This window comes from Grampus griseus, assembly GCF_964374135.1.
Source record: "Grampus griseus genome assembly, chromosome: 1".
NCBI lineage: Eukaryota > Metazoa > Chordata > Mammalia > Artiodactyla > Delphinidae > Grampus > Grampus griseus.
The window spans coordinates 41,605,151-41,632,770 of NC_139017.1; the positions used below are offsets into that span (position 1 = coordinate 41,605,151).

General features: G+C 52.4%; 1 protein-coding gene across 1 annotated transcript; it reads right to left on the reverse strand.

The window, feature by feature from the left end:
• Positions 1–15,409: 15,409 nt before the first annotated feature.
• NENF (neudesin neurotrophic factor) lies at positions 15,410–26,479 on the reverse strand. Its single transcript, XM_082659034.1, has 4 exons — positions 26,158–26,479; positions 17,975–18,035; positions 16,897–17,000; positions 15,410–15,942 (listed from the first exon to the last, which is right to left on the reverse strand). Exons 1-4 carry the CDS (start codon positions 26,332–26,334, stop codon positions 15,766–15,768), a joined length of 519 nt encoding a protein of 172 aa, XP_082515160.1. The 5' UTR covers positions 26,335–26,479; the 3' UTR covers positions 15,410–15,765.
• Between the last annotated feature and the right edge of the window lie 1,141 nt (positions 26,480–27,620).

Consider the following 27,620-nt stretch of genomic DNA (forward strand, 5'->3'; position numbering starts at 1 on the left):
CAAACAAAACAAATGGGAGAGGAACCGGCAACACCCCCCCCCCCCCGCCCCCGGCCCCGGGCCCCTGTACCCAGCCCCTGCATGTAGCCAATGTTAAACAAATGATGTTTGAATGACAGAAGGAAAGGAGGAAGGAGGGGAGGGAGGGAATGGATCTGTTTAGCTGCATCATTCTCCTTACTGAGGGAGGAAAAGAAGAAATAAGACAGTCATCAATGAGGACTATTTTTTTATTGAACAGTTTTACTGAATAAATGGTTTCGAGCTTGTAAACATTAAAGCCTCTGAAAAGAAACAGTGACACGAATTCTGGAGACGTGAGTTCAAGGAGCTTCCGGACCGGTGCTGAGTAAGAACCCCACCCCCGTGACCCCCTCACCCTCCGCGGAGCTGCAACAACCCAGGCGACCAGGGCTTCCCAGAAGGGCCACCTCCCTGCCCCACACACAGCTGGGAGCCCAGCCAGCCTGAGAGGTGGGCGGGATCCTGAGCTTCCTGCCAAGGGCCAGCGGGGCCCAGGGGTCTGTCGCACGGGCCTGACTCTCAGGCAAAGCTCATCTCCGAATCCCCCTCCCCAGCTCGGCTCCAGTGGGAGGGCCTTCCAATCCTCACAGCGCTTTCCTCCCCTAATTGTCCCCCTGGAGACACCTGAGGCCACGCCCCAGCACTGCCTGTCCCGGACCCACGTCCTCCTTCTCGGAGCCTGGACTCAGAGCTCCCCGGAGCGAGAAGGTTCCTGAACAGGCTGGTCAGGCCTCCACCCTTTTCTGACAGATGGTGTGAGGGGGCAGGGCAAACCGGTGATCCTGGGCACAAGAAGGCTGTGTGTGCCTTGTGGAAAGAATCTGTGAGTGAGATAACCTTCGTCCTCACACAGAACAAGGCTCCGCGTTTAGGGGCATCTTCTGGGCCCTACCCTGTGGGCGGCGCCTGTGCTTCTGCTGCTCACCTGCACCCCTGCTTCAGCGGGGCTTGAGGGGCGGGCGAACCAGACTGTCTGAGGCAGGGGTGAGCGTTCAGCCATGTGTCGGCTCGAGGTGGGAGATGGGCGTCCCAAGTGACCCAGAGCTGAGAGCTCAGCTTCAGGCCTAACACAGGCCCAGCTGTGTACGCCTCTTTGAAAACTGTGCCGCTTCTGCAGAGCCGCCGGGCCCACCACCTTGGAGGATGTCCACGACAGAGTAGGCAGTGGTGGAGGGAGGTCTGTGGCTGCAGAACATCCGTTCCCTGGCCTGTCCTCACAGCCCTCCATCCACTCGCCCCTTCGGTTCCCACCCCCAGATGCCTGTCCCCCGTCCCCACTGAAAACACCGTCCCCGGCTGTCACCCCACCTCACAAAAGACAGACGTCTCCACCGCCGGCCCAGCACACCGTCCTGGCCCTTCACCTGAGATGACTCTCGAGGACCCCCTCCATGTCAGGGCCCAGGAGGAGCAGCGGGCACCCCTGTTCTCACAGCCTGAAACCCTGAGCCCTGCAGGGAGGCTTGCTGGGGTGCCTGGGGGGCTGGGGTGAGGGCTTGGGCCTGGCTCCACAAAGCCACCGCTTTGTCTAACTAGGTGTGAAGGGGGCCTCTGTGACCCAGGCTGAGGACCAACCCACCAAACGTGATTTCTGCAGGGAAACCAGTTCTGAATCCTGAGCCACCCGCTTGCAGAGGTGCGCGTGTCCAGGATTTGTGGTGATTTGGGTGCTGAGCGGAGGGCAGAAGGCATGGCCCAGACCCACGGTGGCTGCCTACCATGGGCACACGCCCAAGCTGCTCTCCCGGCCCCCAGGCCTGCACCCTCGCCCTCAGTCTGTCCTCTGCAGCTCCCATCATCCCTTCCAACTTCTGCAGCCCGTTACCAAAAGACCCAGCACATCGCTGGGCCAATGGAGCTTTGAAAACACAGTCGATCCTCACTGTTCATGGATTTAATATTTGCAAATTCACCTAGTCACTAAAATGTTTTACCCCAAAATCAATACTCAGGGGTCTTTCATGGTCCTTCATGGACACATGCAAAGTGGTGACAATTTGAACTGCCTGACAGCATGTTCCCAGCTGAGATCACAAGGTGATACTCTGCCTTCTCATTTCAGCTCCCCTGCTGGAAACAAGTCTAGTTAGTGTCACATTTTTAAACTTTTGTGCTTTTGGTGATTTCACAAGGATGTTCCTAAGCACAAGAAGGCTGTGATGTGCTTTATGGAGAAAAGATGAGTGTTAGACAATCTTGGCTCAGGTGAGAGTTATTGTGCTGCTGGCCATGAGTTTGACATTACTGAATCAACAACATATATTAGAGTGTCTTTAAACAGAAATACACATAAAACAAGGTTGTGTATTAATCAGCGGATGAAGCTTGTGTCCAGAGGCTCACAGGAGCCTAACCCTGTATTTCCTCTAGGGGCAAAGGTTTAGTGTTTGTTAGGTCAGTGTTCCCCCAACTTTACAGAGCGTAACTGCCCCGAACAATGAGAATCCACCATCCAGGTGCTATGCCTGGGCCCACCCGGATTTAGCTTATCAGGATCTCCTGGGGTTGGGGCCCAGCATCTGTGTTTTTCAAAGCTCCACAGGTGATTCTGATGCAGGGCCTGGGTGGGAGCCGCTCCAGTGATTCCTTGAAGCGCCCATGTTAGACCTGCTGGGCCTGGATGGTGGCAGCCCTGAAACAACCTTCCGGCCCCACTGGGAGGTGATGTGTAGTGTGATTTGGTGAAGAGGACACAGGACTGCCACGGTCATTGGGACCTGAAGACTCTGTGTGACTTCAGGCAGGTCGTCTAACGCTCAGGGCCTCAGCTTCCCCACCGCTATCATGAAGGTAATAACACCTGTGCGTGGTGGGGTTTTGCTCTGACATTCAAGCATGTTTTGTGGGCTGGGACACCAGGAGTCCACTGGTGTCTTTTGAGAGAGAACTTGTTCCCAGAGGAAAGGAGATGGCCTCGGCCGAGAGTGATGAGCACGTGTCTGGGGAGGGACAGCTTGGGGGACCACCCCTCAGGTTCCACCTCCTGAGCTTTTCTGGCAGCAAGATTCAGACTCAGTCAAGTAACTTCAGGAAAAGAGGTTTTATGGGAAAGAAAGATGTTCCTGGGAAAGGAAACGGAAACCCCCAGGATCCCAGCAGCCAGTCTCTGTCCCTCCCCTAAAGGCACCGAGTCTCCTGTCCCCTCTCCTCCCCCTGCCCAGTTTCTGCCTCAGTGCTGGTCACTCTGGGTTGTGTATCTCAGGAGTGCTTCTCTCAGCTAGCTCAGTTTCTGCGACCCTCCACTGGCATCTTCCAAGGCAGGAACGAATGGGTCCACCTTTCTGGGGCACGGTTGCTGGCTGGCCAGCCCTGTGGGTCAGCTGCAGGGGTGGGTGACCGCGTGGGACTGGCCACCACCCTGTGCCTCTGTCCTGCGGCAGATCCTCCCGAGCCCTCTGCGGCCCGAACACATGCACAGAGTGACGAGGGAAGCTTCTGGAGCAGCCCAGGGCCTGGCCTCCCGAAAAGCTCTGTGGGCAGAACAGGCCAGAGGTGGGATGCCGCCTGTGGAGTGGGTGCTGAGACACTGGAGCTGAGGTGGCACGTGTCCCCTTTCCCCTCAGCGTCCCTTCTCCTGACATGCAGAGGCCCACACAGGGAGGAGCTGAGAACAGACCACTGACCTCTCCAGGACAAGCCGGCACCTCTTTCTCAGGGGGCAGCAGTTACAAACCACCTGCGGGGGTAGAAAATCTGCTTTTGATCTTTCCTCAGCCCCCTGTGGCCCAAAAGGCCCCCAGAGGCCAGGACATGGCTTGAGCCACCTGACACTGGTGTCGGAAAACCTAAACATGTATCATGGAGGTGGCACTGCAGGAAGCATCACCACCCCGAGGGCGAGGCCAGGGAGGGGAGCTTGGAGGACTGTCAAAACTTAGAAACGGGGGCGGGGACCCAGGAGTCTGGGCTGGCGGCCCCCGTCAGCCGGTGTGGCTTCTCTGGGGTGGAAGGGGCGCAACGATGTTGGTTCTGCAAGTGCTGGAGAACTGCAAACTGGAGTTAGCTGCTGCTGTGGGGAGGAACCCCGCTGCTGGTCAGAGGAAGCCCGGGCTGTGGCGCCGCTCGCGGGGCGGGAGCTGAGCAGGACAGAGCCTGTCTCCCTCCAGCGCGCCACGCCTCTGCTCGCGCCTCCTACTGGCAGAGTTGAACCGCGAGCAGCTGCCAAAGCCAGAAGCTGTCTCACGGGTCCCCATGCCTCGGACGCGGACTGGAGAAAGACCAGCGCTCCCAGAGCGCGAGCTGGGCCTGTTCTGCACGTGTGTGCACGTGCACACACACACACACACAGATATACACACCGATAATACACAGACACACGGAGACACACACACAGATATAAACACAGACACACACAGGTACACACAGATATAGACACCAATAATACACACACACACAGATATACACACCGATACATACATACAGACACACACAGAGATATACACACAGACACACACACAGATACACACACACAGATATACACACCGATAATACACAGACACACACAGAGATATACACACAGATACACACACAGACATACATACATATACACACACACAGATATACACACCGATACATACAGACACACATACAGATACACAGATACACACAGATATACACACAGACACACACAGATATACACACACACAGATATACATACCGATAATACACAAACACACAGATACACACACACAGATATACACACCAATAATACACACACAGATATATACACTGATAATACACAGACACACACACGGACACACACACAGAGATACACACCGATAATACACAGACACACACACAGATATACACACAGGTACACACACACACACACAGATATACACACTGATAATACAGACACACACAGAGATATACACACAGATACACGCAGAGACACACACACACACATACACACACAGAGATATACACACCAATACATACACATAGACACACACAGATATACACACAGATACACACACAGATACACAGATATACACACAGATACACACACAGACACACAGATACACACACACAGATATACACATCGATAATACACAGACACACACACAGATATACACACCGATATGTACACACAGACACATATAGACACAGATATACATACAGATAGACACACACACAGACACACACACAGATACACAGAGATAGACACACAGACACACACACAGATAGACACACAGATACATACAGATAGACACAAACAGACACACACACAGATAGACACGCACAGATACACACATAGAGATAGACACACACAGACACACGCAGATATACATACACAGATATACATCACACACAGATATACACACACAGATACATACATACAGACATACACACAGATACAGACAGGTACACACAGACAGATACACACCACACACACAGGTATACACAGACACACAGATACACAAATACACACACACACATAGATACACAGACAAAGATATACACGCACACCGAAACCACAAGCTCCCTCCCTGCAGGCTGGATTGTGGGTCCTGCCCCTTGAGTGTCAGAGCTAAGTCAGCAAACCTCATGGCCTTGACTTGGGGGAACTTCTCTGATTCTGAACCACCAGCCCCTGGGCCCATTACCGCCACACCCCCAAACAGCCCCATGGTTTGAGATCCTGTATCAAAAGGAAGCTCAAAATTCTCCATCTCTGGAGGATCATCTTGGCCTGGTGGGTAGGCGACATCGGCGGTGCCCACCCCTGTTCTGGAGGAGAGTCCCAGGAGCTGAGATAAAGCCAACTGTGCACTGAATTGCTCATCGTGCAGGAAACACGATGAAACTCCTTTACCAATAGAAGGTATGGGCTAAAAGCGTTCTTCTGGGCTCCTTTTAAATGTCACTTTCTCGGAGAGATCGTCCCAGCCCGCTGTGACTAGGTCGCTCTGCCACCCCACTGTTCTCCATCCCTCCATTCAGAGCACCTGTCATGGTGGGCAATTCTGTTCCTTTGCAGCTGGTTTACTGCCGGTCTCCTCTAGACAGCAGACCCACAGGGCAGGGCCAGGCCGGCCTCCTTCACCACTACAGACTCAGAATCTGGCACAGTGCCTGCCTCGTAGTAGAGCTCTGTAAGGGTTTGTCAGATGAATCAACTTAACAGTATAAAATGGTTCTAGATGAGTTGTGATAAATTGATGGATGATGGAGCTACGAATTAGCGGTGTGTGTGGCATAACCAACTCTGAAAAGAATGCTGTGGAGGGCAATTACTCTCCTCTCCCACAAACCATTTCCAGATTGAGAGGACGGCGGGCAGGAGAATTGTTCTGCCCTCTGCGGCGTTTCTGCTGGGATTTCTGTGGCGTTTTCGGCGTTTTCGTCTTCGGCGAACATCTTCGGCGTTTCTGTGGTCCTGTACACGCATGGGGATTAGGGCCTAACCCAGGCTTCTTCCTCGGCACAACTTTCACTCCTGACCCTCCGAAGGCACTGGGCTCATTGAGTGTTAGAGCTGGTGGGACCCCATAGATCTCAAAGATGCCTCCATGTCACAGTCACTGGGGTACACTTAAAAACCCCAATTTGTGGACCCTGCTAAGGAGCTTAAGTCCTGACTGTGCCGCATACTGTGTGAGCTTGGGAAAGTTACTTAATCTCTCTGTGCCTTGATGTCTTCACCTGTAAAATGGAAATAATCCCAACCTCAGAGATTTATTGTAAGGATGAACGTCAACAATGTACCTAAAGCTCTTGGTGCAATGCCTGACTCAGTAAATACTGAATAAATGTGGCTATTATTGTAATGATTATCTCACCACTAGTTAGCGGCTGACGTGGGGCGAGCATCCAAGCCTCTTGATCCCGGATCTAGTGTTCTTTCCAACACGTCACTCTGAATGTGCACACGGCCTTCCCTCTGAGGCCAGGCTCACACTCGGCAAAGAGGACATATGGCCGCTGCCCTGGGACCCTTTAGTCAAACTGAATGGAAGAGAGAACTGTACATGAGAATGAAAGGCAGCTCTAACCCCTGGGGAACAGGCAGCTGGAGAACATGGGAGTTCAGCAGGCGGGTTCTGGGTCCTTTGGGAAGCCCTTTGGCTGCTCCTGTGAGCATTTCATTATGGAAATATTGGGAACCAAAAATAGATGTTCTTAAGGGGACCTTAATCCTCTGGGCTTTACAAAACAGCTGCTGGAGAGTTCCATGAACCAACCACCGAGGGGCACTACCGTTCCATGCAAGTGGTTGCTGGTGAGCCGGAACTGGTCAGAAGTTTCCCTGAAAATCCCAACACCTTTCTGCAACCTCATTCCCGAGCCCGTCCCGCTCAGGATCCTGTGGCTCGGGTCCCCACAGATCACCAGTTCCTGGTCCTAGAGATACCTCTTCGCAGCTCAGCCCACTGCTCTCCTCCTCGGGGACCCTTAAGGGCCAGGACAGTTCTTGCATCTATTTTCCCGGCTTCTTCCCTCCACCCCACCCCCAGGACTAGCACAGCACTGGATACATAGCAGGCATGTGCTGGTTGGTAGATGGCCATGTGAAGTCCGATGTAATTGAGACGTTGTGGAAGGGAGGCTGCCTGCGCTTTGGGGGAACGGTGAGAGTGTGGAGTAATATGGATCAGAAAGAGGGTTAAGGCTGATGGTCAAGGGGAGGGTCACGGCTAAATGGGAAAGCAGGGTGAGGGGACTCCACCGGGGAGGCAACAGATGTATTTCAGAGATCTGGGTAATGAGAAACCACTCCACGTCCAGGTCGAATCCTGACCTCAGGGTCCTGGGCGGCAGCACCAGGACATTATGGGGGTGATGAGCCCGAGCAGCCCAGCACTGCTCAGCTGACCTCCAGGTGGGCATTGCTGGCCCCAAGGCCATTGTAGTCTCTCCTGTCTTTGGGGTGGTTTGCAGCTGCCACCATCAGGTGTGGGGCTCCCACAGGTGGGCTTGGATCCCACTGCCTCCTTCTGGGTGAGGCCCCAGGGCTCAGCACCTTGAACCTGTATCACACGTCCTTAGTCCAAAAGTCTCCCTCAAGAGACCCTCAAGGATTTTAGAGTCTCTGCCACGAGCCTAGCATATCGCATCCTAATTCCACCTGCCCAGAGGTTAGCCTCGCCTAGAAGACTTGATTTTCAGGTGCAGTATAATGAGGCAGAGTGGAAAGAACATAGGAAGGGAATAAGTCTTGTGTTGGAATCTCAGCTCTAGACCTGTTAGGTGTCAGAGGTGTGTTTTCCCTGAGACCAGTTTGTCATCTGTAAAATGTTACTACCTCCTTGCAGAGGATCTGATGAAGGAGTAAATACCTAGGGCACAGGGCTCATGCCTGCAATCGTCCCTGACACAGAAGTGAACTTAGACAAGAGGTCCACAGAGCCCACAGCAACGCTGACTAATGGCATGAGTGTGTAGACGGACAGGAAGCCAGGTCCAACTGGGAGGGGTGTGCAACAGGGTGGGCTTGCCTGGGTGGCAGTGACTGCAGCCCTGAAGGTGCAGTAAACTCAGTACCCCAGCAGGAAGGGAAGTGAGAGGAGAGCAGGAGTCTCGCTCAGGAATGGGGAGAAGCCAGCAGCAGCATGATTGACAGGTCACCCACCAGCCACCCACTACAGGCCCTGGGCGTCCACTTCCCAGACACCTCAGGGCCACACCCCAGACTCTGCCTCTAACCCTCCCCTCTCAGCTGCCGCTTCTCCCCTCTCTTGGTTCTACTGGAGCCCGGCTTCCCTCAGGTGGTCTGCGGCTCACGCGGCTTCACCCTTTGCCAGTGCTTTTTTATTTTATTTTATTTTATTTTATTTATTTAAATATTTTAATTTGATTTTTGGCTGCGTTGAGTTTTCATTGTTGCACGCGGACTTTCTCTAGTTGCGGTGAGGGGGGCTACTCTTCGTTGTGGTGCGCGGGCTTCCCATTGCCGTGGCTTCTCTTTGTTGCGGAGCACGGGCTCTGGGCGCGTGGGCTTCAGTAGTTGTGGCACGCAGGCTCAGTTGTTGTGGCGCACGGGCTTAGTTGCTCCATGGCATGTGGGATCTTCCTGGACCAGGGCTCGAACCCATGTCTCCTACGTTGGCAGGCGGATTCTTAACCACTGCTCCACCAGGGAAGTCCCTACTGATGCTTTTTTAGATCTCTTCCAGCACCCTCTGCAGCTCATGCCTCTAACTCCCATACCCCATGGGCCTCTAGAACCTCAGCCTGCGGGAGCCCCAAGTCCTCTAGTCACCCTGGAGGGGAGCTGGGGTGGTGCCGAGAGCGGGGTCACTGCAGGGCCTGGGCTGAGCCGGGCGGAAGCTTGGAACACGGAACAAGGCCGTGGGCCTGGCTGCAGGGTGGGCACTGAAGACCTGGGCAGAGACCCTGCGGGTGAGGCCTGGGACAAGCTCAGCACAATGGGCACCTGTGACATTAGGCCTCTGGCAGCAGGACAGAGTCTCCAGCTAGCAGCCTCCGAAGTGAGGCACTGGGCAGGGCGGGGCAGCCAGTGGAGGACCCCAGTGACCCCACAGGGTGGGGACGGGCCAGCAGCGCAGGGACTGACAGGGGTGGATAGTCTGGGCAGATGGGCAGCTCCTTTGGCCATTTTTTCCCTTTGGGCTTCAGAGCAGGTGGTCCCCAGAAAGCCCTGAGAGAAGAGGCAGCTCAGATGGGCCCTGCCCGGCCCAGACAGGACAGCAACAGTTGGGGCAGGGCTTCTTTCCTCCAGCCTGAAGGCTTCCCAGGACTGTCTGTGCTGGTTACCATCTACTGAGATGGTTGCCAGGGGAACCACTTACTATTTGTATATGTTCCCACATGACAAGGCTGTGCAAAGGCTCAGGCGTATTTGGTCCAGGAGAGATCCCAGAAGCAGCGATGCCCAGCGGGCTCTGGAGACCTTGGCCGGAGGGCAGGAGCGGTCGTGAGGCCCCAGGATTCAGACCTACATCCCTGAGTGTAGGGTGAGGCGGAGGGCTGCCAAGAAGAGGGTTGCCCTGGGTGTGGGAGCACCAATCCATTCACTCATTTATTCATTTCATCGAACACAGAAGGTGCTGGGCGGTGTGCTAGGTGGTGGAGAGAGCTGAGAACAGGGCAGGTGCCTCCCAGCCTGGTGCAGAACATTAAAACACAATTGCCTCCACAGGAGTATGCTGGGTACCTTCTTGGCAGAGAGAGATCCAGGAAAACTTCCTTGATGAGGTGATATGTAAGCCACGATAAGATTTTGCAGGTGATGTGGGCAAGGGGGAAGAGCATTCCAGGCAGAGGGAACAGGATGGGAGAGGGGCCAGCGGAGATTGTGAGGGAGACACCTCCTAGAACTGAAGTCACTTAACTTCTGGAGTGTGGGGTAGGGTGAAAGCTGGGCAGGGACCCAAACCACCAGGTACGGGCAGGGGTGGGCCAGGCTGCACCACAGTGGGTACCCCCAGGCACACCTGATCGTAGGCCTCTGGCAGCAGGACTGCAGTCCGGGCAATGCCCTGGGGGTAGAGGGGCCCGATTCCCCATTGCGCTTCGGACTCTGGGAGAATTTCCAGGGCTTCTGGGGAACCAGAGAGTCTGAGCTATTAGAGGTTTCATCAGGGCAGCTGGGTTACTGCTCATACTTCTGGGCTGAGCAGCTAGACGAGAGAGAGAGAGAGAGAGAGACAGAACTGTAGCTGGTCACCCTGACTTCAACCCCAGCCTTTTGCCAAGGCCCCAGACAAACAACTAAATGTTTCTTCTCATCTGGGTCCGTGACCCTGCTGGGAAGTCCAAGAAGCCACCAGTCCTTGAGGTGAGGGTGGAATGGAGTGCAAGGGGGCGGGAAACAAGAAGGTGACACTGGCCGGTATCAGGAGTCTGCTCTCACATACATGCATACTGCATGTGTATTACATGCACATTACATACACAACCGAGCCTAACCCTAGCGCCAGCCTTGTGAAATGGGTATTTTGAACCCCCCCCCTTTAAAGGTTAGGAAACTGAGGCTCAGAGAAGCTAAATAACTTCTTCAGGATCATACAGGTAGAAAGTCATGAAACCAGGATTCAAACCAGGTCCGTCTGATGCTAAACCCTGTCTCTCTCTACAAGACAAATGTGATTTACTGCTATGTGTCAGGCACTGAGCTAAGTACTGCAAACCAAAAGACGAGATAGCATCTCTTCTCTGAGAATCTAATGAGATCATGTGGGAGGAATGACCGCAGATCGTGTTTTCCCAGAATGGTCCATTGCCCCTTGACTCTGGGCGGAACTCCGTGGCTGCCTCGGCGAGTAGAAGTGATGCTGCCTGGTGCCGAGGCCGGGTCATAAAAGGAGGCACAGCCCGGACCTCGCGCTGTGAGAAGTGACACGTGGAGAGAGCTGGAGCTCGGGCTGGCAGCCAGTCACCACGGGACCTGTGGGTCCCACTGCTCCCTCTCAGAGCTCCTGACACACACAGTCTCTGAGCACGAAGAATAGCTGTTTCACGCCACTAGATTCTGGGGGTGATTTGTAAGCCGTGGTCACTGGAACGAGAGCCTTGTGAACCGTAAAGTGCTATACAAGTGTCAGATGTTATTAGTAAAACTGAGTTTGGCATAAGGGGATTGTGTTCGTGTCTTAGGAAGTAAACTTTGTCTTGACCAGGGTTCTCCCCCAAAGCAGAGACTGAGCAGGGGATCACATTTTGGAAGTGAGCCACGGGATCGGCCAGGTCAAGGGTGTGTATGGAGCTGATTCCTGCTGTGCCCAGCTGGGGCTCAGCATCTCCTGGGACCCCTGTAGAACGGGCCTCAGGGTGTGGGACTGGTGTACTGGCTCCAGCCCTGTTGGTGGAGGGTTGGTCCGGGGGGTTAAGGCCTTGCGCTTGCCATTGGGAATGCCTCAGAATGGCTCAGAGCAGCTCACGTGGCAGAGGAGTTGAGGGAAGAGAGCTGAGTCTGTCACTGAGGGATGACACCACACGTGCTGGGCTGACCGTGAAATGGAGCATAAAAAATGAGTGACACATCGTGGTATCAAGGCAATGATTACATCTGATGTCCCGGACGGAGGCCTGCAGGGCCAGCCTCTGCCTGGATAATTTCCCCACCGGTCGTGGGGCAGCCTGCCCGGCCTGCCTCTCCAGAGAAGCCTGGGCACCTCCAGGCCTGCTTGAGCAAGGCCTTCGTGGCTTGGAAGCCTCCAGGAGCTGACGGAGCCCCAGCAGGCCATGCTTGTTGGAGTCTGGGGCTTTGAGAAGCGGCCTTTTGAAGGAAGCCAGTGTAGAGGGTAAGGCTGCTTTATTCAGACCCTTAGTTTTTCTCCTGGAAGCTAAGGCAGTGGTGAGCAGACCCCCCTGGAGCAGATGCCTGAAGGTCATGAGGTGTCTGAGTCTGGAGGGCATCCGTCCAGGCTGGGACCCGGGCAGGATGCCCTCTGCACGACCGTGTCTCTAGGAGCTGGCTTGCTGGTCAGGTCCCTCTGCCTGCTCTCCTGTTGACCAGTCAGCTCCATCGCTCTCCCCTCTGGGACGCTCAGTACTTAGTGGTGTGATCTTCCAAATGGAGAACGAGGCTCCCTGTTCCCAGGCCTTGTCTCCTGCCTTTAAACCTTTAAGCCTCTTCATCCCTGTTATGGGCAGGGAGCCGGCTCTGTTCCACCTGTCGGGGAGGGCTGGGCAGCTGCCCGCCAGGAGCACAGAGAGGGAGGGGTGAGTACCCTGGCTGCGGGAAACACGAGGCAGAAGGAGCTGGCTGTGCAGCACCTGGGAGACGGTGGAGGAGATGCGCCTTGCAAGAGGAACTTAGATTTGGGGAAGGACTTAATGAATTACACCAATATCAACAACACTCCAATGTGCTGGGCACCTACCTTAGGCCAGAAATTGAGTGTCCCTTCTGAGAGGTTGAACTTGAACCTGTGTGGTTAAGAACCCAGCCCCCAGGGCTTCCCTGGTGGCGCAGTGGTTGAGAGTCCGCCTGCCGAAGTAGGGGACACGGGTTCGTGTCCCCGTCTGGGAAGATCCCACATGCCGCAGAGCGGCTGGGCCCGTGAGCCATGGCCTCTGAGCCTGCGTGTTCGGAGCCTGTGCTCCGCAATGGGAGAGGCCACAACAGTGAGAGGCCTGCGTACCGCAAAAAAAAAAAAAAAAAAGAACCCAGCCCCCATCCACTCTCCCATCGCCTTCCCCTCACCTTCGCTTCTCCTGCGTAAAGGTCATAGCTCCTTTCTTCCTTCTTCCTTCCAAGGTGGTGCGTGACCTCCCCACTACGCCTGGGGTCCCCCGCTGGGAGGAGGCCTTTCCTCAGCAGCTGGTGAGGCTGGTGCAGCTCTGTCCCTCAGGTCTGCTGAAGGGTTTCCTGGGATGCAGGACTTTCAGTGTAAAACCCAGCAAGTCGGGAAAGGTTGGCCACCCTAGGTGAGTGTCTGTGCTTTCGTGTTTGGGGGAGACAATCTCATCAATAGGCAATTACAGCAAAGCGGGTGAGTGCTAAGCTATAGGGGACCTCAGAGGAAGGCTTCCTGGCAGAGGTACATCCAGGCTGAGTCTTGCAAGGATATAAACCTTTAAACCAAAGAAGACATGACAAATGTGGGAGAAGGGGTAAATGGGGCAGCACGCTTTGGGCTCCAGGGATCTCTGTGTTTTTCCTTAGGTCCCATAGACACCAATGATGCAAATCCCCCCACCAGCCTGCATCCCCCTCCCCTGAGCTGTACCTACCCTGAGTGGAGCCTGTTTGGGGTGCCCAGATTTGTGTGTGCTCTGTCCTGGCAAAGGCTGACTTGGAATCTCCAAATGAGAGACATTCTTATTCAGAGAAGACCCTTGCTGGGGTGTAGGAGGTGGTCTTTGAAGGGCAGGGCAGGGAACTGGGCAGAATTGACCCAGGAGTGGGGATCCTAAGACCCTGAGGGAAAAATGTGCAGTGATGGGGGCAAGGGGAGGAGAGGGGAGCGGGGGAAACAGTGGTCCTGGCAAGTTCCCAGGGACCTGAGTTTGGAGACCTTGCCCACCTTGCAGAGACGGGGCTCCAAGGGATGGAATCCTAGCCCATCCGTCGCTTGGTGATGTGGGAAGTGGGTGGTACATAAGTAAAAGTCATCTCTTGGGGGTTCCCAAGGACTTATAACCATTTGTATTCATTCATACATCATCTGTCTGGGGGCAAAATGTCCCAGTACAGACTACCTCGGCCACATGAACAACTTCCTGAATTCTAGGCCAAAGAGTCCTTCTGATAAATTCTAGATCCATTCCTCTTGGATGGCCAGCAAGCTCCCTGCTTCTGGAGTGGGACCCAGGAGTTCACCATTAGTCTGGACACACCGAAGAGTAAAGCAAAGGTCAAACGTGGTCCTCCAAAAGGATCTGGATGAGTCCTCCCTGCGGTGACTGGTAAGGCGTAAGTGGTGTTTCTCAAAGTACATCTGGGCCCAAGTGTATCACGATCTCCTGGGGAGCTCATTACAAATGCAGTTCCCAGGCCATGTTCTAGAAATACTAAATCATAAGCCCTAGGGGTAGGACATAGGAATCAGCATTTTGAACAGTCACCCTAGGAAATTCTTCTGCTTAAAATTCTTCTATGTAAAAGGTCTCTCTTGGGGGTAGTTGCTGTTTGTTTAAATAAAAGACAAAGTTGTATGTCAAATTTATCTCTACCGTAAAATTTCCAGGATTTCTCAACCTTGGCACAATTGACATTTTGGACCAGGTAATTCTCTGCTGTGGGGACTGTCCTGCTCATTGCAGGATGTTTAACAACATCCCCGGGGGACTTCCCTGGTGGTCCAGTGGCTAAGACTCCATGCTCCCAATGCAGGAGGCCCGGGTTCGATCCCTGGTTGGGGAACTAGATCCCACATGCCGCAACTAAAAGAAAGATCCTGCATGCCACAACTAAGATCTGGTGCAGCCAAAAGAAATAAATATATTTTTTAAAAAGTCTTTAAAATAAAACAAAAACAACATCACCGGACACTAGATACCAGTAGCATCCTACAGTTTTAACCACCAAAATTTTAAAAATAATAGCTCCAGACATTGCCAAATGTCCCTTAGAGGGAAGAATCCTACCCTCAAAAGGGATTTCCTTATGAAATCTGACCTGAGTCCAGCGTGTTGCATGTGCCTCACCATCTTTGGAATGACCTCCAGGGCAGGCTTTGCCCATACCGGACCCCGCCCTCCTCACCACCTTCCAGCTGCAGAAGGGGCTGAAGCCAGGTCATACCGTCACTCTCCTGGTCGTGGTGTAACGCCAGGCCCTTTAAGAGCTTTCTTTCCCATTCTCCGCCCCTCCACCTAATGCACCCCATTTCTGCCACATCTCTTGGATGCTCCTGCTGCCCGGCCCCCTCACAGGCAGGGGAGACAGAAAGCAGGCCAGCAGAGACAAGGGGTGCTGACGAGGCCCCAAGGAGAGGGCACGTGTGGAAGAATTGTCCTTTTGTGAAAACAGGAAGTTTATTTTGGCGCTTATTCTGAAGTACACATGGTCATGGCAGAAAACTTGGCAAGTACAGAGCAATATAAAGAAGCAATAAAGGTCACTCGTAATTCCTCTGCCCCCATAGCATCCGTGTTGACACCTAGGAGGTGTCCCCCCTCAGCGACTATTACCTCCCTGGCTGGTGTGCGGGCAGGATACCCAGGTGGGTAGAACAGTGGACCAAGGGCAATAAAGGGCATTCAGTGTTCCAGGTTAAACGTCTGCTTTATTCAGATCCGGTGACCAGAGGCCCCAGCAGCCTGTTTTGCAGGAGAGTTTGCATCTGAGTGTCTCCCTGCCTCACCCCCCCGAGAACGGTCTCCTGCAGATCAGAACTCGTCCTTTATGTCGAAATGGGGCTGGTCTTCAGGCTTGAAGTCCAGGTTGGGGCTGCCGTCCTCGTTGAGGATTCTTCGGGCTGTGTAGCCAACGATGGGATATTTGGCTTTGTACACTTTGGTGAAGACATCATCCAGGGATTCCAGCTCCTCGGATGTGAGGCCCGTCTTGGGGAGAAAAGCCCAAGAAATACAGGGGTAGGAATGAGTGACTCGTGCTTGCCACCGGCTTCTCGCCAGCCCCTACCCCGACTTTACTCGCCCCACGTCCCCTAATGCGAGGGAAAAAGTGTTTCAGAAAACAAATCGTGGACAATTTTTTCGAGACAGCCCTGTGTGTGCGTGTGTGTTGCGGAGGTTACGTGTGGGGGGTGCAATGGCTGCACCGTGTTTGTGGTCTGACTGATGTAGGAATTAGACTCCAGAGAACCCCCAGCCTGGTCGGCGTCGGGGGGCGCTCTGCGGTCTGCAACCACCTCCTCCTGCGCGATTAAGCCCCCTGCCCTCTACACTCCTCCCCTTACAGATTTACTCACCCTTCCCCCTCTCTGTAGTTTCTTGATTTGTTTCTGTAACGTTGCAGCTTAAGAGTGTGACTCACCTGAGCACAACAGGGGGTGAATGCCAGCCTTTCTGTTGGGATTACTTAGACCCCCGAAATGGTTTTTGTTAATGCTATTTTCTCCTTCACAGAAATATGAGCACGGCGGAGACTCTGCTCTCCCACCCTGTTCCTCCCCTGAGCTACCGGTAGTGGCCTGGAAAGCGGGTCTCAGAGACTAACAGCAAAGCTATCAGAGGCTGGGGGGTGGCAGGTGCAGACTGTCAGGGGGATGGGGCAGCCAGGGCAGCCTGGAGCCAAACTCTGAAGATCAACTGAGTTTGATCTCAAGTTCACAAGAGTTCACACTTGACTCTGCAGGCAGTGGGGAGCCCCGGAACGTTTTGGAGCAGGAGGGGCACAGGCAGATATCTACTTTAAGAAAACAACTGGCTACCTCTGGAACAGTATACAGACTAGTTAGGAAGCTTTGCTACTGCCCAGAGGTGGGGCGTGGGGAAGAAAAAAGGCCATGGCCAAGGAGGTGGGACACTTTGACAGAGGCTCATTATCTGGCTCACAGTGTCGTGGGTGAGGTCTGCAGGATCCAGGGACATCTTGGCCACCCCTCTGGTGGAGTCCTTCCCGGTCAAGGCGTTGTAGGGGGCTCCTCGTCCGTAAAACTCTGTAGTGGGGAGGAAGGAAGAAGACGTGAGTGCATGTGCACAGAGCAGCCAGGAGCCTGTACACGGCACGGGGCGGGGCTTCTGAGACCCCACCCCACCCCACCCAATCCTGCAAAGGCTCAGCTGAGGAGAGGGACATCAGTGAGGATGGGAAGTCCAATAAGCCGCCCCCAGCCTTCCCACTGGATTGCGCTAATTCAGAATATGGAATAAGTCACACATGCTGGGCTGAGAGGTGATTTTTTTCTTTTTAATACAGAATGAAAATAATCCCTTAAAAATATTTAAAATGTAAACAAGAGGGACTTCCTACTTGTGGTGCAGTAGGTAAGACTCCACGCTCCCAATGCAGGGGGCCCAGGTTCCATCCCTGGTCAGAGAACTAGATCCCACATGCATGTTGCAACTAAGAGTTCACATGCCGCAGGCGAGCCACAACTAAGGAGCCCGCCTGCCGCAACGAAGACCCAGTGCAACCAAATAAATAAATATTTTAAAAAAATGTAAACAAGAAAAGTGTCCTGTCTTCCTAAATGTTCATGGAAGCCAACTCTACTTCCATACATCTTTTGTTTGGTATCAGATAAACAATGAACCATTACAAGACTACTTCCACGATATCAGTTGTAGTTTCCATTACGGAAAACATGAGATGGCACTAAAACGTTCTATAATGTTCTAGGATCACGACTCTTTGCTAAGTAATACTTTTCCTCTCACTGCTTTATCTAGGGTAAATCATCCAGTTTGACTTTGATTCAATAGGCAACAGGCAGCCACGGAAGGCTTTTGAGCAGAGCATGACATCATTAGAAAAATACTGTTGAAGTACCTCACTGACAAAGATTGTGAACTCATTCTGGGGCGGGGGGAAGGACCTGCCCAGCATTCCCTCCCTTCCCTCACACCTCCAGCACCCACTCAGGCTGCCACACTCCCCAGAGGTAAGGATTCATAAAGCCAAGCCACTTACCCTTTCCAGAAGTGACATCGAACACCACCCCTTTGACTGCCATGTAGATGGGCTGATCTTCCTAGGAAGCAGGAGAGAAGCTGTGAGGAGACAAAGAGCCCAGCTCCGCCAGTTCAAGTGAGTAAAATCTCTTCCCATCACAGCCGGTGCAGAGGGTGGCGGGTGAAGTTACAAGCCGGTCCTCAGGGAGCTCGCCCCACCTGCGCAATGTCATGCCCACTCACAAAAACCTGGAAAAGTCACGAAGCATCATGACAAGCCTATGGCAATACCTTTCCCAGGAACTGAAGCAGCTCCGTACAGATAAAAACTCAAAAGAATATTAAATGGATTACTTAAATCAGTCCATGGGACTTCCCCGGCGGTCCAGTGATTAAGACTCCACGCTCCCAGTGCAGGGGGCATGGGTTCGATCCCTGTCTGGGGAACTAAGATCCCGCATGCCGCATGGCATGGCCAGGAAGAAAAAAAAATTAATCCAAATTTCATCTTCATCAATGTACATACATGGAGGTAATCAGTGTAAATGATTTATTTTATATCAATATTTTGCTTCCTACAGGTAATATTAGTTCATACAAACATTTTCATGTATTGAAATAACTAAAACAGCTGTCACTTCAACAGTTCTATTTTAGTTTAGTGATGCTGTGTACCTGTTTGTGTAGCTATTCTATTTTGGATCATTTCCAATTCCTGAGAACTATAAACGGCTGCATTACGAATATCTTTCTACAAGGTACTTTCTAATTTGTTCTCTCCTTGAGGCCTATTGCGATATATTGAATATAAGTAGATGAACAACAAAATCACTTTTTATGTTTTACCAGTTTGTCCTTCAAAAAGCCATTTAGGGCGCTAGAAATATACGAGCAATACTGTTTCCTTGCAGTTCCTTGGCTTTTACACTTTATTTTTTCCTATATTCCTGGGTATACAAAAGGAGAGATAGAAAAAAATGTAATTCCCAAGCGACAGATAAGCACTCTGGAGGAATTATAAGTTAAAATCAGAAGGGGTCTTGAAGATAATCTGTCTAACAGCTTCGTTTTACAAATGCACCTTCGTCATCCAGGCCTGGGGAGATTATGAGACCTACCCAGAGTCACAGAGCAAATCAGAGGGAAAGCAGTTTCTGGAATCTGGAGCCCAGGAATCCAAGGCTCAGTCCCTGCCCCACCAGGGGGCACACAGCACAAGGACAGTGCACTTGCCTGGGACCAGGAGAGGGTGGGTGTCCTGGGAAATTCATTCAAAAGACCCAGGGCCATGAAGAAAGACACAGGGAGTGAGTGGGTCGGAGGTACCCAAATGTTAGGGAACCAGGGGAGTCACCCGCATCAGTGAGGCAGGGCCTTTATCTTTCCTCTGGGTTTTGGGCTTGCTTGGCCATCTGGCCTTCCTCCCTACCTGTGGCCAAGCAGGGCCAGGAGAGAGTGCCACGTGAGCTACCATGACAAAGGGATACCAGAGCAGTGCGGCAGAGGAAGGAGGGCCTCTTCCACACCTGGGAGAGCCCTGGAGCCTGGGTGCAGGCAGGAAGGCGGGAACTCCTGGGCCTCCAGCACCCCAGACCCTGCAACAGAGGCTGGGGGACAGAGCAGAAGTTCCTCACCGGTGACTCTTCTTGAAAAAGAGAGAAACTACTACAGATGTTGTCTTCTGCAGAAATACCTGGGCCCTCCAGTGGTCTAAGGCCACGTTTTTCTAACTGCAATCGGCATTGGTAACATTAGTGGGTCATGCAATCAATTTAGTGATTTATCAACAGGCTTAAAAAAAATGAAATAGGAAAAACAAAGTTCAAAATAGAGCAGAAACTAGAAAACATTAGAGTGCTTCACACATAGTAAGAATGAGCATAGTTTCACGGCACTTTTGTTTCAGGTGTGTGTGTGTGTACACCAGGGTAGGATGCAAAATACATTTAACACAGCCGAAACGTCTGCAAGCCGTCATTTTATTGTATAATTAGAGAGGGTGGTTTCACCTCTTTACTCACCTGCCTCTATCCAACAGCCTTCACTGTCTGTATATTCTTTATTGTCTGTCCAGAATGATTCTTTCAGAAGAAGTACAAGTCCTACTCTTCACTACTTTTTTTTTTTTTTTTTTTTTTTTGCCGTACGTGGGCCTCTCACTGTTGTGGCCTCTCCTGTTGCAGAGCACAGGCTCCGGACGTGCAGGCTCAGCGGCCATGGCTCACGGGCCCAGCCGCTCCACGGCATGTGGGATCTTCCCGGACCGGGGCACGACCCCGTGTCCCCTGCATCGGCAGGCGGACTCTCAACCACTGCGCCACCAGGGAAGCCCTACTCTTCACTATTAAGTTTTAGAAAAGCAGAAAACAAATGTCACCCCATCCCCCCTTAGTACAGATTCCAGGGAGAGCTGGTGAGTGAGCACAGACAAATTCCATTTACAAAGAATAACCCTAAAGCCTAGAGGGGCCTTGGGTAAGCTCAGGGTCCAGGGTTGCCCTAAATAAACTCAGAAGGTAAACAACATTTCTGGTCATGCTTGCCCTCTGATACCTTCTTCTTAGCTGAACCAATATACCCCCGAAAAGGTCACTGCCTGGAGTGATGGAAAGGGAGGCTCTTGGGGGTTCATTTCGTTTGTACAAACTGGAGAAAGCACAGCCTGGTCCACCTCTTTTACTCACTAGCTGTGTAACCTTGGGCAAGTTACTCAACCGCCCTATGGCTCCTTCCTCACCTGAAAAATGAGATGACAATAATAGCTCCTTCCTCACGGGTCATCATTAAATGCTTTAAAGTGGTTAGGACAGTGCTTGGCAGAGTTGGCTCTATATTAAGTGTTTGTTAAATACAGACATCTGGTTCCAGGCCCAGAAGTCATGCTGGGGGTATGGGGGCAGGCGGCCCTCCCCTCCCTGCATTTGGTATCCTACGGTGCAAGTAAGGCAGAAAACATATTTTCTGAGGATAGCAAAAGTCAGTTTTGCCCTTGGAGGGTGGAGGATGACATTTGCTCGGGACCAAAGAGAACCCTCGAAGTCACCCCAGCCGCCCTACCCCAAAGCTAACTGCTTCATGACATCTGCTTTCCTTAATAAACCAATCCTCCCCCGCCTTTTTCCTCCATCGCTAAGGCAGGGGAAAATAACATTCACGTGCCAGTGACTCGTCTCCGTTGGGGAAAATTCTGCAGATTCCAGCGTCTGACATACAGGTTAGAATGCCAGCAGCAAAGAAGGGATATATACACCTCTCCCCGCCAGTCCTGCCACACATTTATTTCCCGAGGGAGAACGATGACCAAACTCACGAATGGCTTGTGATTTATGCTGTTTTTCTATTCTAAAAGCTCGATGTGAGGGTAAGTCATACAAGAATATTATTTTGCTCATGTTGCCTGGGCTGGGCCCTCAGCCACTCATGCTGGTTACTAGAGGCTTATAATTCAGGACAATTAATATATTTCAGGTGTGATCAAAGGGAGGGCAGAGAAATTCATATTTACTGAGATTCCACTGTGCTAGGTTCTCTCCATATGTTATACATGTTTACTTATACTAACGGATGTCACTTAGGTCAATTTTTACAATGACCTTCTGGAAAAGGTATTACTATACCTGTTTTGTAGATGGAGAAACAGGCTTAGAGTTTAAATAACTTGCCAACAGTTTCTCTGCTGGTAAATAAACAGCCAGAATTCAGACTCACACCTGTTTGATTCTAAAGCCCTTCCCGCGACATTCGTCCTTGTCGAAAACTTGAACGCCAGTCTTTGACCTATATAATTTGTAAACAGTGAAGCCCTGCTAAAAGAACAGCTGATGTGACACGGCGAAAGCTGCCAATGAAAACATGTGATCAATCTCTCTAGTTATAAGGGCAGCTGAAGAAATCAGGGTCCACAGGAAGGCCCTCTGGACACATGTGACCTTTCTCAACCTACGTTCATTTTTGTTCAACATGCTTACTCTGTGATCTGTGTGTTATCTACAGGAAAGGTCCCTGAAATGACCGCCTCTTTGCAAGCCTTACTAGGATTACTGGGAGAATGGGCTTTGAAGAGGCACCGGGGAGGCCGGATTTCAGCAGGTATTCCAAGAGGACTAGTTCATGCCGGAAGCACACGTGTAGCTATCTTCACACTCCCACGTGGGAATGATTCAGGGAGCCACACTGTGGATCACTCTGACAACCTAAACTGCCCGAAAGGGATAAAGGAGCACAGGGCCTCGTGCAGTAGATCCAGAACACAGTAGGTTCGGTGAAAGACACCAGCAGCCGGGACCCCTGTCTTTCGTGATTTCCAATCTGAAGCGTCCACTGAAGATACCAGGCAGCTTCCTGTCGGGGTGCGCGAGCTCTCACCACAAACCAGGCAGCAGAATGTGGAACAGGTGGGTCTGCCTTGGCTCTCGTCCAAAAGGATTATAACAGAAATGAGAATTCATAGCTAGTTGTTTCAGAACGACTTGTTATACAAGGTCCACAATCCCATAGCAGAAACCCTTGGGGGTCAGATGTGTTTTAGAATTCAGAGTTTGTCAGATTTTAGAAAGGTGTTATGGGGCACATGCCAGAACACCTACCGGGGTCTGAGGCAGCACCCCATCGTCATCTCTATCAATATTTCCACAGTAAAGCATAAACATGGATATTCACACTAAGTAGGATAAATAAAGACTATAAATAGACTCACGTAGCTCCAACAAGGTTCCATCACCAAAGGAGTTCAGATCAGGCAGGGTTTTGCTGTCAAATGACGTAAAAAAGAAAAAACCTTCTGGGACTTCCCTGGCGGTCCAGTGATTAAGAATCTGCGCTCCCAATGCAGGGGGCATGGGTTCGATCCCTTGTTGGGGAACTAAGAACCGGCCTGATGCACAGCGGCGCGGCCAAAAACAAAAAACCTTCTGCTTTTCAGAGCTTATCTGATTTCTGAATTGCATAAGAGGATTATAGGCCTGTTATAGTGCCTCTTGTTTGTATCTTTAATAGTAAGCTAATAAAAATAATAGCAGCTAAGATTGATTAAGGCTTACTATGCTAAGACTACACTAGGCCTACTACGCTATGCACTTTGCATATCGCCATCTCATTTAATCCTCACAAAACCCCTATGTAGAGTAGGAACTCTTATCCTGTAGCCATTATCACAGTCAGTTTTATGTGTCAATTTGGATAGGCAACAGTATCCAGTTATTCAGTACTTACCTAGGTATTGCTGTGGAGGTATTTTGTGGATGTGATTAATATCTACAATCAGTTGACTTTGTGTAAAGGAGATTATCCTGGATAATCTAGGTGAGCCATCAGTTGAAAGGCCTTAAGAACAGAATTCAGGTTTCCCCGAGGAAGAAGAAATTCCACCTGTGGGCTGCAGCATTGCTCCTGCCAAGGGTTTCCGGCCTGCCCTTCCTGACAGCCTGCCCTATGCATTTCAGACTTACCTAGCCAGCCTGCATGATCACATGAACCAATTCTTGCAATTAAAAACATACCCATATATATATTTTTTTCACTGGTTCTGTTTCTGGTGGAACCCTGACTGATAACAAGTACCACAGATGAAAATAGAAAATTGAGACTCCAACAGGTTTAGCTATTTGCCCAAAGGGACTCAAACCCAGATATGATTCAAAGGCATAACGCTCTAACTATACTATTTGTATAATGTATTATACAAACGGTAACACTTCTGAGAGTGAAAGGTGGTGCTATTAATAATTATCCCAGGGCTTCCCTGGTGGCGCAGTGGTTGAGAGTCCGCCTGCTGATGCAGGGAACACAGGTTCGTGCCCTGGTCCGGGAAGATCCCACATGCCGCGGAGCGGCTGGGCCCGTGAGCCATGGCCGCTGAGCCTGCGCGTCCAGAGCCTGTGCTCCGCAATGGGAGAGGCCACAACAGTGAGAGGCATATGTACCGCAAAAAATAATAATAATGATAATTATCCCAGGACAATAGGCATAAACCAGAACCATCTAGGGCAAACCTCAGCACAGGGCAGCTCTAACCAGCTGCGCTCAACTGCCTCTCTCCTCTCTCACTCTCTCTGCCTGCAGACATCCTCTGGGCGCCACACCCCAAACAATTCTTTCCTTAACCCGCTTCCATCTCAAGCCTCCCTCTCTCCTTCTGGCAGTTGAGTATCAATCAATAATATCAGCATAGGGCTTCCCTGGTGGCGCAGCGGTTGGGAGTCCGCCTGCCGATGTAGGGGACTCGGGTTCGTGCCCCGGTCCGGGAGGATCCCACATGCCGCGGAGCGGCTGGGACCCTGAGCCATGGCCGCTGAGGCTGCGCATTAGTCCGGAGCCTGTGCTCCGCAGCGGGAGAGGCCACAACAGTGAGAGGCCCGCGTACCGCAAAAGAAAAAAAAAAAAAAAATAATAATAATATCAGCATAAAAAAGCCAAGGGTCTTTTCTCAGTCCTCATCCTGAACCCTGGGCATGGCTGCTGCATGCAGTCTCCACTAGGAATTCTCTCTTCCCTTGGACTCTGTGCTGGGGGTCCCCAAGATTACCCCCCCATTTGGAGATTCACGAGTACTCATGGAACTTAGCATATAATTGTACTCAGAGCTATGTTTTATTACAGTGATGTAGTAAGGGTCATAGGGGAAAGGACACAGGTAGAGTCTAGAGGAATCTATGTACCTGTGGACTTCCTTACACTGTCTGCCTCCCATGAGGGGCCCCACAGAGCACATTCTTTCCCTGGCAACAAAATGCAGCAACACGTGTGCAATGTTTTTGCCCAGGGAAGCCCATGAGAGACTCAGAGCCCAACGTTTTTACTGGGGACCGGCCATGCAGGCCCTCTCTGCCTAGCAGTGTTCAACATGAATGCACAGTTTCTACGAAGAGCCCAGACCGAGCCACCTTTATCTGTTAGGGAAATGCAGAACACCCTGGAAATCCAGACATCAGCCAAGGCCTTTCTAAGGACTGCGGGCCTGTTATGTTAACTCTTTTCTGCACAGGTTCCCTAACCCAGTACCATCTGGTTCGCTGCTGCTCCAGAAGATGGTGTCCCTTAACATCCAGTCACATACCTGTCTCCCTCCTTCTGTGTTCTCAATGACTCAGGCTTCTAACCAACCTCTCTTTACAGTGATGCCCAAACTAGCACCACTGCCTGAGGGCCAGGTTTCTAAATCCCCCTGGAGAAACTAGTCCAGCTAAGGCTACTTAACTTGGGGGTTAGGGAGCCCACACCAGAGTGTTTTAACAAGAGAATATTAGGTTCCTTCCTTGTTCTACCACTAACTGGTGGCATGCCTCAGTTTCCTCACCTGTAAAAGCAGGAGGTTGATTCCTATCAACTCTGAAATGCTGTAATTCCCTGATTTCCCCACCAAACTGTTCCCCCCACCTCCTGATCCAATATCAGCTCCATGGCCCTTCCCATGTGCAGCATCCTGTTCCCACCCTCCAGGGCCATCGCACTGGGCCCCAACAACCCGAATGGTCAGATGGCTGTGAGGAATATCCTAGACACGTCCAGACTGCTGACCGATGTGGACTGAAGTGGGTGCGTCTGGGGTTGGGGGTCATCTTTGTCTCTAACCTCCGATCTCCCCCCCTGCCCTCTCCCCCAGCTCTGGCTCAGCCTCAAGAGCACGGCTATTAAGAGCCAGTGTGAGGAGTCAGCTGCAGAGGGGCACGGTAAATGAGGAAGGCAAAGTGCAGGGAAAGTTTGGATCAACCATGGACCTGCCCCCATTCCCGCCTAACCCGGGGAGCAGGCCTTGCTTCCCTCTCTCCCTCTCCCCCCACTCCCCCCAGGAGCGGGCAGAAGTGTGTGCCCGCAGCTGATGCTTACATTTAAAACAAAAAAGTTCTGAGGTTCGTGTACAGACCGCCGGCCAAAAGTCTAGGAAACAGCTCTCGGGAAGAGAGGACGAAGCGCGGGGTGGGGTGCTCTGGCTGGGGAAGGCGGAAGCAGGGAGCCCCGAGTGCTGGGGACTGCCCCCCTGTCCCCAGGCGGCGATCCAGGCCTGGAGAGAGGAGCCCGGCAGGCTTCGCGCCCAGCTCGGAGCCGGGGCTCCGGGAGGGGGCGCCCGCCGAGGCCCGCGCCTCTCCCCGAGGCCTCCCCTCGGCGCCGCGGCTTCCTGGGATCCCCTCCTCCCTCTCCGCGGCTTCCTGGGATCCCCTCCTCCGGGACTCGGCCCGGTCCCTGGGCCGGCGCTTCCCCGCTCACCTCCTCCCCGCCGTAGCGGGCCAGCTCCTCCTCCGTGAAGAGCCGCACCGGAGGACCCCGCTCGGCAGGGCGCGGCGCCTGCCCGGCCCCGGCTGGGAGGAGCCCCGCGGCCAGCGCCAGGACCAGGGCCAGCGCGGCCAGCCACCGCAGCCGCCGCCCGGGCGCGGGGCCTGTCATGGTGAGCCCACCGAATCGGGCCTGCGGCGGCCTGGGCGGCGGGGCCCGCGCGCGCGCGCGCCCCTTGGCCCCGGAACCCCTCCCCGCGCGCGCCCGCCCGGCACCCGGAGGCCCCGGAGCCGGGAGCCGGGAGCCAGGAGCCGGACTCCGCGCCTTCCACGCGCTGAGGGCTGTGCTCGGCCGCTGGGACGCCGAAGCCGGAAACTTGGAGCTAGGATTCTGGGGGCTCCCGACTCCAGACTGCGCACTGAAAGTTGCGCCAAACAGTGGCGTCTGTTACAGCAGTTCCTTGATTAGGTACAGAGTTGACACAGCCAACATTCCAGCACCCAGGAAGAGAGATTTACAACCTAGGACCCCAACTTCATTAATTCACTTTTACTTTTGGCTGATTTTTTTTTCTTCCCAGTTGTGTTTAAATTTCGAGTCCCCAAAGGATTTTTGCAGAGGGTAGGGCACAAGACATGCACTGAAATAATTATAGCTAACATTTGTGCAAGGATTTCTTCACAGATTTATTCAGCAAGTACTTTTTGAGGGCCTCCATGTACCAGGTCACTGGAGGCACATCGCTGAACAAGACAGATCCACGCCCCATGGAGCTTACATTCTATGGGCGAAATAGACAAACACGATACATAAGTAGTATGTTAGATGGTGATGAATGCTAGGAAGAAAAATAAAGTGGGCAAAGGGATAGGGAGCATTGGGAGTTGCAATTTTAAATAGGCTGACCAGGGAAGGCCCCAATGAGAAGGCAGTATTTGTATGAACATCTACAGGAGGTGAGGGAGGTAACCTGGGGGAGGACAATCCCTGCAAAGGGAAAACTGCTTAAATGCTGAGGAAGGATAGTGCCCGGCTTGTTGGAGGAACAGCGAGGAGGGAAGAGGGGTAGGAGGGGAGGTCAAGGACTGAAGCAGGGAGCTATTGTTATAATCCAGGTGAGAGATGAAGACGGTTTGGCCCCAGGTGGTAGCCAGGGACGTGGTGAGAAGTGGGTGGATCACGGATTTGTTCTGAAGGTGTAGCTGGCAGGATTTGCTGACAGACAAGACATGGGGTCTGAGAGACAGAGAGGAACCAAGGATGACCCTGAGGGTTTTGGCCTGGGCAGCTGGAAGGATGGGGTTGCCACTTACTGAGATAAGGAGAGAGGTAGGAGCAGGTCTTGGGGAAGATCAAGATCAGGCTTGTTCAGTTTGAGAACACTTAGATAGCCAAGTGGAAGGATCAGGTAGACAGTTGGCTATATGAGTCTGGAATTGGAGGAAGAGTTCCAGGCT